This window comes from Lynx rufus, unplaced genomic scaffold, assembly GCF_022079265.1.
Source record: "Lynx rufus isolate CCGP_SWC_20201006 ecotype Redwood Valley unplaced genomic scaffold, mLynRuf1.p SCAF_6, whole genome shotgun sequence".
NCBI lineage: Eukaryota > Metazoa > Chordata > Mammalia > Carnivora > Felidae > Lynx > Lynx rufus.
The window spans coordinates 96,583,176-96,595,985 of NW_025814878.1; the positions used below are offsets into that span (position 1 = coordinate 96,583,176).

The 12,810-nt window shown below is 38.3% G+C and overlaps 1 protein-coding gene across 1 annotated transcript in view; it reads left to right on the plus strand.

Moving 5' to 3' along the window:
* PKHD1 (PKHD1 ciliary IPT domain containing fibrocystin/polyductin) overlaps positions 1–12,810 on the plus strand; it is a 484,216-nt gene that overhangs the window by 47,054 nt on the left and 424,352 nt on the right. The window contains exons 25-26 of the mRNA XM_047102754.1: positions 1,614–1,719; positions 2,204–2,479. Coding sequence (XP_046958710.1) covers positions 1,614–1,719; positions 2,204–2,479 — 382 coding nt within the window. The remainder of the gene's footprint in view (positions 1–1,613; positions 1,720–2,203; positions 2,480–12,810) is intronic.

Sequence of the window (12,810 nt, forward strand, 5' to 3'; positions counted from 1 at the left end):
CTTGGTACACACAGCATCCTATTATTACACTTATCGATGCTATTATTATGGTACAAAAAATGGAGAGCCTCTCTGGCTACATAGGATTTATACCTCCACACAGTGGGGCTGGAAAGTAAATGAGCTAAGTCAGTGTCTTTTCCCTTTTAAAATGTCTTTTTTTGGGGCACCAGATGGCTTGGTCAGTTAAGTGTCCAACTCTTGACTTTGGCTCAGGTCATGATCTCACACCTGCATCAAGCTCTGTGCTGACAGGGTGGAGCCTGTTTGTGATTCTCTCTCTCCCTCCCTCTCTGCCCCTCCCCTGCTCACGCTGTCTCAAAATAAATAATAAACATTTAAAAATATGTTTTTGTATTTCTCATCTGACCATATTCTTGTTATAAGTCATCTCCTTTTGAGAAAATTGTAAAATAAGAAAACTATAAAGAATAATATAACCAGTACTTCAGTAGCCAAACCAAAGATTAATAGTTGCCAACATTTTGATTATATTTTGTGTGTGTTTATGAATAAAATAGGTAAAATGAAAATGTTCTTTTTTTTTTTTAATATTTATTTTTGAGAGAGAAGAGTGGGGGAGGGGCAGAGAGAGGGGGCAGAGGATCCAAAGTCAGCTCTGTGCTGATAGCAGAGAGCCCGATACTGGGCTTGAACCCACAAGCAATGAGATCATGACCTGACCCAAAGTTGGATACTTGACTGAGCCACCCAGGCACCCCAAAACTGAAATGTTGTTTATCACCTCTGCCTTCATGCCATCCCAATATCCTTTCCCTACAGTATTATAATGTAGTGTGTGCTTTTTTTTTTTTAAGTTTATTTTGAGAGGGAGAGAGAATGAACATGTGTACAAGTGGGGGAGAGATAGAGAGACAGGACCCCAAGCAGGCTGGGGGTCAAGAAAGCAGAGCTCAATGTGGTGCTTGATCCCAGGAACTGTGAAACCATGACCTAAGCCAAAATCAAGAGTATGACATTCAACCGATTGAACCAACCAGGTGCTCCTATGGTGTGTGCTTTTAATCCATGTTTTATATGTAGAGCATCCAACAAGTCCCATCTTTTTCACCTTCCTCATCTCCAAGTATTGTAGAATTCTACCAGATTAACATTAGTAACAGTGAGAGGAAAAGTCATGTAGTATCCTAGTGGGGACCTACCATTTGAGGACAAAAGACCCCAAACCAATGTCCAAGTACACTGTATTCTTCAGTAACATATCTATGTAGTATGGTGGAAGGAAGGTGCCTACTTTGTTGGCATGTACCAGCAAAGAAAGGACTTTTCACAAGTATCCAGTTGAATATAATCTAGAATGATAAAAAAAAGGTCCTTGTGCCGTTTGAATTTTATTAAATTTACTACAGGGAGGAAATTTACTCAAGATTTAGCATAGTGTAGAAATGTTAGATTCCAGCATACTTACCATCATTTTAAGAAAGCCTAACATGTTTGAATCATTCATTAGGGTTTGTTACTGGGAAATAGAAGAAAGAGAAGAAATGAGTCATTAAACATGTTAATTTGGGCAAATTTCACAAGTGCTTTATGAATACTCTCGAGCACATGAAATGCATACATTTGCCTTTAATTACTTTGCCTTTTTTCAGGTGGTTGTGCATGTGAATGACATACCAGCCCATTGCTCAGGTTCCTGTTCTTTCCAGTACCTTGAAGGGTCAACTCCCCAGGTCCACTCTGTGTGGTATTCCCTTGGTATGACTTGTGACTTGGCCTTGGGGTGGTCATGAACTTCAGACTCAGAGTGATTTGTTAAAGACCATGTACTTGGGAAGGGGCATCAGTTCATGGGGTGGACGTTGTGAGATGCAGCAGAAAGTATATTTTTTGTCCAATCTAAATGCTATGGTCATGGTTTGAAATGGAATCAGGTAGAGTTTTGGTAACGTACAATGTTTTATTCTTTCTGTCCCTTGTTTTGAAATGTTGTTTATTTTCATTTTTTTCATTAAAAAATTAACTAGTGATCTCTTATTATTAGAGAAAATTTCAAAAGGGGGCTGTATACTGTAATGATAAATACAGATGCTCAATATTTGAGTCAGCATTCAACTCCTTGAATTTTGGGAGGGGAAGGTGAGAGGGAATGAACATTTGATTTTAGAGAGAGTTTTCTTGAATGGAGTTATATCACTGAGTGATGAGAACTTTGTTCTTTTTATCTTTTTCCTTCTTTAAGATCGTGACAAGGACCTACTAGTTTATATTTTTGGAACTAGTTTCTCTATTGACCCTCAGGCCTTGGATGTTACAGTGAACAAAACGAATTGCAGAGTTATTTTCTCAAACCAAACGAATGTGGTCTGTCAGACACAGCAGCTACCTGTTGGAATGCATCCAATCTCCATGTTGGTGAGACCTTCTGGTCGTGCCATAAATGCTAGTGGTGAAGGCCTCTTCCTACACGTGGAACCAAGATTGGATGCTGTGGAACCTTCTAGAGCTGCAGAAATTGGTAATCTGGGGAGCACCCCACATTGCATCTGACTCCCTGAAGCTAACATTCTTGCCTATATGCAGGAATCTAGTCCTGTTGTGTGATAAATTCTATATCCACTGTGATTCACAACTTTTTGTTTTCTGCCATCAGCATTTTTTTTTTTCTAATGAGCAACAGACTTGAGAACTTAAATGAAGTCACGTGCCATGTAAAGGATCATAGTTGGCTGATGATGTCAGGCATAACTGGATTAGTCACTGAATCACTGGGACAATTTGGTCTAGTGAAAACAATACTAGTTTGGAAGTTAGGACATGTACCTGGGTTTTTGTCCTGCAAAAGTCAGATGTGTGACCTTAGGAGTTTCAGTTACTTGTATGGGATTTAGTTTCCTAATAACTTTATTAAGTACCTCTTCTGGGTAGTCACACTCCCTAAATGCCCCAAAGATGGAATTATTATCTTTATCTTTTAGAGGAGATAATGGTGGTTCTAAGAAGAGTGGCTTGCCCAAGCTTTCCAATAGAAAGAGGTGGAGCTAAATGCAAACAGGAATGTTTAAATGCTCAGTATCCTGCTTCTTCTGTGGTGCCATTCTGTCTTAGCTATGTAGTGGGCCTAATGATGTCTAACAAGCCTCCTACTTTTGTGTGAGACTAATATGAGCCAACAGGTGGGAAAGGATCTTTAAAAGTAAAAAAAAAATTGCAGATATGAAGCACAGGCCTTATGTACACAAATATTTGTAGACTGATGTACAGTTGGATACTTGGCCAGCATGCAAAGCCTACTACCATTTGAGCAGTGGGGTACACAGAGAGAAGTGGGTCTTATCAGCATTGGCCCCAAGGATTGTACATTAGTGTTATGGGAACCAAGGATCTCTCCAGGCCTTATGAGGGGCACAACCAGTTAAAAACAACCCATCCAGATTGCAAGCATCTCAGGAATGCTCATGCTGATATGTGTTGATATAAGGTTTTTAGAACAAAACTACTTTCCTTAATGTCTAGGATTTTTGTCATTGTTTATTCTCTTGGTCAAAGAACTGTGGCTTAGAACATTTTTTTTAAAGCATCACTTCCTGGTTATAGACCCATTGCTCAAAGGAACAGCTCATTTCTGACTTTACTTTGCCTAGCACAGTGAATTATGAGGCCCACCTTACCCCCTCTCTGCACAAAAACAGAGTAAGCTTCCTCTTATTTCTTAGTGGTTTCAGGAAGGAATCAGATGATATGTGGTGCTCAGGGTCAAAGATCATAATCTCTGTGAACCCAATAATTATTGGTTTGAATTTAGGGGCTAAAATAGTTTTCTCCCTAGATTTATGAGAGGCTTTGATCTTCCTATAAAATTACATTGCAGTTCAGGTCACACAATCTTTGTTCAACTTCACCCCCCCACCCCACCCCCGAAATCAGATTGCAGACCCCTCAAGAGCAGACATGGGACCCTGTCATGTTCGTATTCCCTATGCAGAGTGCTTTGCACAGGTAGGGTGGCCAACTGTCCTGTTTTCTTGGGACTGAGGGGTTTCCTAGAACACAAGACTTTCAGTTTAAAATGGGATCATGGAACTCTTAGTGCTAAAACTTGGAAAATCTCAGGTGAACCGGATGAGATGGTCACCCTGCCAGGGCATGCTGCACCAACAATGTGAAGGGCAGGGATTTGTCTGGAAGGATTGTACATCATCTTTCTATACTTTAGTAAAAGATGGAAAACTCAGAGAAGGGATAGTGTCTGATGGGTGCAAGTGAACTTTTAGTAAGACTAAGGGGAAAGGGAGGGAGAGAGAGAGGCTCTAGCTTCTACTTCCCTAATTGCTAATGCCTATAAACTCTCCCTATTAACCTGGCCTCTGCCTTGCCACCTACTGAGTATCCACCAGTGTCCATAAATCAATCAACATTGTAAAACCCTGTGCTAGATGCTGAAGATCCTGGCACTCAAAGTGTGGTTCTGGACCAGCAGGATCTGCATCGTCTGGGAGCTTGTTGGAAACATAGAGTCTCAGGCTCCACCCCAGACCTCTTGAATCAATTTGCGCTTTAACAGGATCCTCAGGCAATTTCTATGAATAGTACAGCTTGAGAAAGGCTGCTATTGGGAGTTTAAAGAGAACCAGATCGAGGCCTAGCAGCAAAGAATTTATAGAATAGCCTTCCATGTAATGGATACATATGTAATGTAATCAATAACATTCTAAACTACTTGCCCATATGCAGAAGCACCCTTGAAAGGTTTTTTGAGGTAAATATTGGCTTCCCCTATGTACTTCTTTGGCCCATTTCTGTGCTGAGATAGAGTTACCTTCTCGGTAGGTATGGATCCTTGTGAGGCACCTCAACTTTCAAAGGGAGTGGCACAGTCTCCCCTCCTCTGCAACTTGTTATTATTAATGCCCACAGTAACAATGATAACAACAATTGATTTAGCTCTTATTCTTTGCCAGGCACTACTAGTGCTGGGGATACAGTCAGCTGACAAAATGACCTTTGGAGGAATGACCTGCTGGTGCTAGATGATGGAGAAATGGATGAAGTCAAGGAATGAGTCCTGGGGAAATGTCAGAGAAGAGAATTCTAGACAGAACACCAAATGATAAAGTCTTAAGTCAGAATGAGCTCACCTTCTTCTGAGAGAAGCAAGGAAGTCACTGTGGCTGGAATAGCTGGACCAAGGGAGAGGGGTAGGAGGTGACTAGGAGCAGGTCAGATGGCTCTAGGGACAATGAAAGGTTATTGGCTCTGTGAGATGTGGGCCACTGGAGGATTTCACTGGAAAAATTGACATGGTCTGATGTAGGCTGCTATGTGAGAATATTCTGTGGGGAGGCAAAGGTGGAACCAGGGACACCAAATAGGACACTACTGCAGTCATCCAGGGGTGAGACAGTGTTGGGCTGGACCAGGGCAGTATATCTTAGAAATATATAGAGCTGCCCTGGGGGGACTCTCTTTTTGGCTCAGATCATCTTCTTTTTGAAATTAAACACATTGAGATATAATTTCCATGCCATAAAATTCACTTCTTAAAAGTGTAAAGTTTGGCGGTTTTCTGTATTCATGTATCACAAAGTTGTGCAATATCACCCCTATGTAATTCCAAGAACATTTTCATCACCTTGAAAGACATCTTCTATCCATTAGGAGTCACTCCCTGTTTCGCCCCTCTACTGATCCCTGGAAACCACTAATCTATTTTCTGTTTCAACAGATTTGTTTTTCTGGACATTCCACATAAGTAGAATCACAATACCTGACCTTTTGTGTCTGGCTTCTCTACAGAGCATGTTTCCAAGATTCATCTATGTTGTAGCATGTATCAGTATTTCATTCCATTTTATGGCTAAAGAACATTCCATTGTATAGATATACCATATTTGTTTATCTCTTCATCTCTTGGTAGACATTTGAGGTGTTTGCACTTTGTGGCTATTACATACAATGCTTCTATGAATGCGTGTGTACAAGGTTTTATGTGGATGTGCATTTTCAGTTCTCTTGGTATATACTTAGAAGTGGAATTGCTGGGCCACATAGTAACTTTATGTTTAACTTCTTGAGAAACTGCTAAGCTGTTTCCAAAATGGCTGCATGATATTTCATTCCCACCAGCAGATAGAGAACCTCTTGTTCTCTATCTTTGTGATTGATGAGTACCAGTAGTGTTCTGTTTGGCTTTATTTATCTTTTTATTTTGTGTATCTATCATAGGTTTTGGGTTTGTGGTTACCATGAGGTTCATATGTAAACATCCTAAGTAAATAACAGTCGATATTAATTTGGTCATTTCAGTTCAAACACATTGTTTTTTTTAAATATATAATTTAGCTTATATGTTATATATATATATGTATAATATATAATTTAACTTATATAAGTTAGCTAACATATAGTGTATACAGTGTGCTCTTGGCTTTGGGAGTAGACTCATCACTTACATACAACACCCAGTGCTCATCCCAACAAGTGCTCTTCTTAATGCCCATCACATTTTCCCCACCCCATCAACCTTCAGTTCTCTGTATTTAAGAGTCTCTTATGGTTTGCCTCCTTGTTTGTAACTATTTTTTTTTTCCTTCCCCCTTGGTCTCCTGTTAAGTTTCTCTACTTCCACATATGAGTGAAAACCTATATCTGTTTTTCTCTGACTTACTTCACTTAGCATAGTACCCTCCAGTTCCATCCACGTTGTTGCAAATGGCAAGATTTCATTCTTTTTCATTGCCGAGTCGTTTTCCATTGTGTATATATACCACTTCTTTATCCATTCATCAGTGGATAGACATCCCAAAGCATGATAGATGGTTCCCCATCCCTTCACTTTCTTTCTTTTCTTTTAATTTAATTTAATTTAATTTAATTTAATTTAATTTAATTTAATTATTTTAGAGAGAGAGACAGAGTGCAAATGGGGGAGGGGCAGAGAGAGAGGAAGACATGGAATCTGAAGCAGGCTCCAGAGCACAGAGCCTGACACGGGGCCTGAACCCACAGACTGCAAGATCATGACCTGAGTGGAACTCGGATGCTAAACTGACAGAGCCACCCAGGCACCCTGCCATCCCTTCACTTTCAATCTTCAGGTATCCTCAGGTCTAAAATGAGTCTCTTGTAGGCAGCATATAGATGTATCTTTTTTTTTTGGCATCCATTCTGATGCCCTGTGTCTTTTGATTGGTGCATTTAGTCCTTTTACATTCACAGAATGTATTGAAATATATGGATTTAGTGTCTTTGTGTTATCTGTAAGTTTTAGGCTTGTGGTGATGTCTTTGGTCATTTGGAGCCTTTGCTGCTTTCCACACACAGAGTCCCCTTTAGGATCTCCTGCAGGGATGGTTTAGTGGTCATGAACTCCTTTATTTTTTTATTTTTTTTTTGTTTTTGTTTTTTATTTTTATTTTTAAAAAAATTTTTTTTTCAATATATGAAATTTATTGTCAAATTGGTTTCCATACAACACCCAGTGCTCATCCCAAAAGGTGCCCTCCTCAATACCCATCTCCCACCCTCCCCTCCCTCCCACCCCCCCATCAACCCTCAGTTTGTTCTCAGTTTTTAAGAGTCTCTGGTCATGAACTCCTTTAGTTATTGCTTGTCTTCCAAAGTCTTTCTCTCTCATTCTATTCTTTTTTTTTTTTTTTAATTTTTTTTCAACGTTTATTTATTTTTGGGACAGAGAGAGACAGAGCATGAATGGGGGAGGGGCAGAGAGAGAGGGAGACACAGAATCGGAAGCAGGCTCCAGGCTCTGAGCCATCAGCCCAGAGCCTGACGCGGGGCTCGAACTCACGGACCGCGAGATCGTGACCTGGCTGAAGTCGGACGCTTAACCGACTGCGCCACCCAGGCGCCCCTCTCTCATTCTATTCTGAATAACAGCCTTGCTGGATAAAGGATTCTTGGCTGCATCTTTTTCCTAGTCAGCACTCAGAATATTTCCTGCCACTGCCTTCTGGCCTGCCAAGTTTCAGTGGACAGGTCTGCTACTACCCTTATGTGTCTACCCTTGTAGGTTAAGGCCCATTTGTCCATAGCTGCTTTCAGAATTCTCTGTCTTTGTATTTTGCGTTTCAGTATGATATGTCGTGGTGTTGACCTGTTTTTGTTGATTTTGAAGGGAGTTCTCTGAATTCAAACACATTCTTAAAAAAAGACAGTTTATGTGCTGTCATATTTCACATCTTTTTATTCATATATTTATAACTAATTATGGCCATTCTTTTTCCGCTTAAGTCCCTTTCACATTTCTTGTAAGGCTTGTTTAGTGGTCAGAAACTCCTTTATCCTTTGTTTTGGAAAATCTTTATCCTTCAAATCTGAATGATAACCTTGCTGGGTAGAGTATTCATGTGTGTAAGGTTTTTTTCTTTCAGCACTTTGACTATATATGCCACTTCCTTCTGGCCTGCAGAGTTTCTACTGAAAAATCCACTGATAGTCTCATAGTTTTTCTCTTGTAGTAATTTTTTGTTTCTTTCTTGCTGCTTTTAGGATTTACTCTTTGTCTTTAACCTTTGATATTTTAATTATTGTGGGCCATGGTGTGGACCTCTTTGGGTTCACTTTGTTTGTAATTCTCCTTGTTTCATGGACTTAGATGTCTATTCCCTCCTCAGATTTGGGAAGTTTTCAGTTATTGTTTCTTCAAATAAGTTACCTGTACGTTTCTCTTTCTTCTTCTTCTGGGACCCTTGTAATGTGAATGTTTGTTCACTTGCTGTTGTCTAAGAAACATCTTAATCTGTTCTCATTGTTTAAAATTCTCTTTTGTTTTTGCTATTCAGCTTGTGTGCTTTCCATCAGTCTGTCTTCCAGATTGCTGACACATTCTTCATCTTCTAAACTACTGTTGATTCCCTCTAGTATGTCTTTTATTTCAGTTATTATATTTTTCAACTCTCTTTTTTAAAAAATATATTTTATCTCTTTATTGAAGCTCTCACTGAGTTCTTCCATTCTTTTCTCCAGCCCCATGAGTATTTTAACAATCATTACTTTAAATTCTTTTTCTGGCATATTGCTTCTCTCTGTTTCATTTAATTTTTTAGTGAGGTTTTTTTCTTGTTCTTTATTTTGGAGCATATTCCTCTGTCTTATTATGTTGCTTAACTTTCTGTGTTTTTTTCTATAGATTAGGCAAAATGCTACTTCTTCTAAAGTTTAGGAGTGTAGTTGGGTATGGTGACCCCTATGTAGTCTGTGTGTGCTTGGTGACTTTTACTGTCTAGAGTTGTGGCAGTGTATGCTGGTTACTCTTTAAAATTTTTTTTTTTACATTTATTTATTTTTGAGAGAGAGAGAGAGGCTGAGAACAAGTGGAAGAGGGGCAGAGAGAGAATGAGACACAGAATTTCAAGCAGGCTCCAGGCTCTGAGGTGTGAGCACAGAGCCTGACACGGGGCTCAAACCCATGAACCATGAGATCGTGACCTGAGCTTAAGTTGGATGCTTAACCGACTGAGCCACTCAGGTACCCCAATGCTAGTTATTCTTTTAAACCAGGGCTTTTTACACAAAAAGTAAAGAAAAATAATAATAAAATAAAATAAAATAAAATAAAATAAAATAAAATAAAATAAAAAGACAGAAGAAAAGAAAATAAAGGAAAAGAAAAAAAGAACTAGAAAGAACAAAACCAAAAAGAAAAATATAAAAACAAAACAAGACAAATTTAAAAAAAGTAAAAATAAAACACTAAAAATTAAAACAAACAGATATCCTCAGAAATCCATGTCTTGTTTTCTGTGCCCCAGCACCACAAGGTGGACCCTTAGCTCTCTGAAGTCACAAACTCACCAACATGATGGAACATCCTTGTTATGGTATCTGAACGCTACTCTGGTCTAGGCTTTTACAGCAGGATGGGAATGTAAACCATGTTGTTCTCCAGTCCTTTTGGTCCATATAGATTTCTGGCAGCTCCTCCACCACATGACAGAGTTCTAGTGTCTCTTTTACATGCTAGTTGCTTGCTTGCTTAGGTATGTATGTATGTATGTATGTATGTATGTATAGAATGTATGAGCAGGGGAAAGGGGCAGAGGGAGGGAGGGAGGGAGAATCTTAAGCAGTCTTCAGGCTCAGCCCAGAGCTGGACATGGGGCTTGATCCCATGATCCTGGGATCATGACCTAAGCTGAAATCAAAAGTCAGACTCTAAACCGACTGAGACACCCAGACATCCCTCTAGTTGCTCTTTTAAACTTAAGGTGTTTTTGTGTGCCTAAGGACAGAGGGATCCGTTCCCAGTCCTTCAGTAATATTCTTCCCCAGAAGCATCAGGGATGGGGGTTCTTTTTGCTATCCTCTTTCCATCTCTCTTACTGTTCTCTTGCCATTCTCTTTGTCATTGGTTGTTTAGTCGTTGTTCCTTCAGCTCTCAGTTCTTCTTGAGGAGGAATTGTATTAACAGGTGTAATTTGGTACATTCTGTGGAGGAGGTGAGTTCAGAGTCTTCCTCCATTGATATCTTGAACCAGAAACTATCATCATTGTGATTTGGGTTTGTATTTTCCTAATTACTGATGCTGAGTATCTTTTCATATCCTTATTAACCATTTTTATATCTTTGGAGAAATGGATGTCCTAATCCTTTGGTCATTTTAAAAAATGGGTTATTTTTCTTTTTATTGTTGAGTTATAAGAATTCTTTACATATTGTGGATAAGAGTCTCATATCATATATATGAGCTGCAAACATTTTTTCCCATTCTGTGGGTTGTCTTTTAATTTTCTTGATAGTATTCTTTGTAGTACAGAAGTTATTTTTTAATTTTAAAAAATTTTAATTCCAGTGTAGTTAACATGTAGTGTTATATTATTTCAGGTGTATAATAAAATGATTGAACAATTCTATATATTACTCATTGTTCATCATGATAAGTGTACTCTTAATCCTATTTCACTCTTCACCTATTTCACTCATCCCCCCACCTCCCCTCTGGTAACTGTTTGTTCTCTATAGTTAAGAGTCTGTTGTTTGGTTTGTCTTTTATTTCCTTTGTTTATTTGTTTCTTAAATTGCACATATGAGTGAAATAACATGGTGTTTGACTTTCTCTGACTCACTTAGTTTCCTTAGAGCTATAATCTCTAGCTCCCTCCATATTGCAAATGGCAAGGTTTCATTACACACACACACACACACACACACACACACACACACACACACGTTGTATATATATACACCATATCTTTATGCATTCATCTGTTGATGGACACTTGGGCAGCTTCCATAATTTTACTATTATAAAGAATGCTACAATATAGGAGTGCATATATCCCTTCAAATTAATGTTTTTGTATTTGGGTAAATGCTCAATAGTGCAATTACAGGATTGTAGGATGGTTCTATTTTTAATTTTTGAAGAGCCACTATACTGTTTAACACAGTAGCTGCATCAGTTTGCATTCCCACCAGTAGTGCAGGAGAGTTCTGTTTTCTTCACGTTATTGCCAAAACTTATTTCTTGAGCTTTTGATTTTAGCCATTCTACAGGTGTGAGGTGGTATCTCAATGTGGTTTTGATTTGCATTTCCCCGATGATGAGTGATGTTGAGCATTTTTTCATGTGTCTGTTGGCCATCTTTGGAGAAATGTCTGTTCATGTCTTCTGCCTATTTTTAAATTAGATTACTTGCTTTTGGCATTGAGTTGTATAAGCCCTTTGTATATTTTAGATACTAACCCTTTATCAGATATATCATTTGCAAATATCTTCTCTCATTCAGTAGGTTGTTTTTGGTTTTGTTGGTTGTTTCTTTTGCTATGTAGAAGCTTTTCATTTTGATTTAGCCCCAATAGTTTATTTTTGCTTTTGTTTTCCTTGCCTCAGGAGACAAATCTAAAAAGATGTTGCTATGACCAATATCAGATAAATTACTGCCTGTGATCTTTCCTATTATTTTTATGGTTTCAGGTCTCACATTTAAATCCTTAATTCATTTTGAGTTTATTTTTGTGTATGGTGTAAGCAAGTGGGCCGTTTCATTCTTTTGCATGTAGCTGTCCAGTTTTTCCAACACCATTTGTGGAAGAGACTATTTCCCATTGCATTTTCTTGCCTCCTTTGTTGTTGAAGATTAATTAAACATATTGTCTTGGGTTTATTTCTGGGCTCTCTATTCTGTTGCATTGGTCTATGTGTCTATTTTTGTGCCAGTACCATGCTGTTTTGATTACTACAGCTTTTAATGTAACTTGAAGTCAGAATTGTGATACCCCCAGTTTTTTTTCCCCCAGAATTTCTTTTGGTGTTCAGGGTCTTCTATGGTCCCATACAAATGTTAGGATTATTTGTTCTAGTTCTGTGAAAAATGCCGTTGGTATTTTGATAAGGATTGCATTAAATCTGTAGATTGCTTTGGATAATATGGACATTTTAACAATATTTGTTCTCCCAAGCCATGAGCATGGAGTATCTTTCCATTTGTGTTGTCTTCAATTTCTTTCATCAGTATTTTATAGTTTTCAGAGTACAGATCATTCGTTTATTTGGTTAAATGTATCTCTAGGTATTTTGTTATTTTGTGCAATTGTAAATGGAATTAAAAAAATTTTTATTTCTGCCACTTCATTATTAGTATATAGAAAGGCAGTATATATAAATGTTTTTATATCCTACAACTTTACTGAATTCATTTATCAGTTTTAGCAATTTTTTTTTTTGGTGGAGTCTTTAGGGTTTTCTATATATAGTATTTTATCATCAGCAAATAGTGAAAAATTTATGTTGCCCTTACTATTTGGATGCCTTTTATTCCTTTCTCTTGGCTGATTGATGTGAGTAGGATTTCCAGTACTATGTTGAATAAAAATGGCAAGAGTGGATG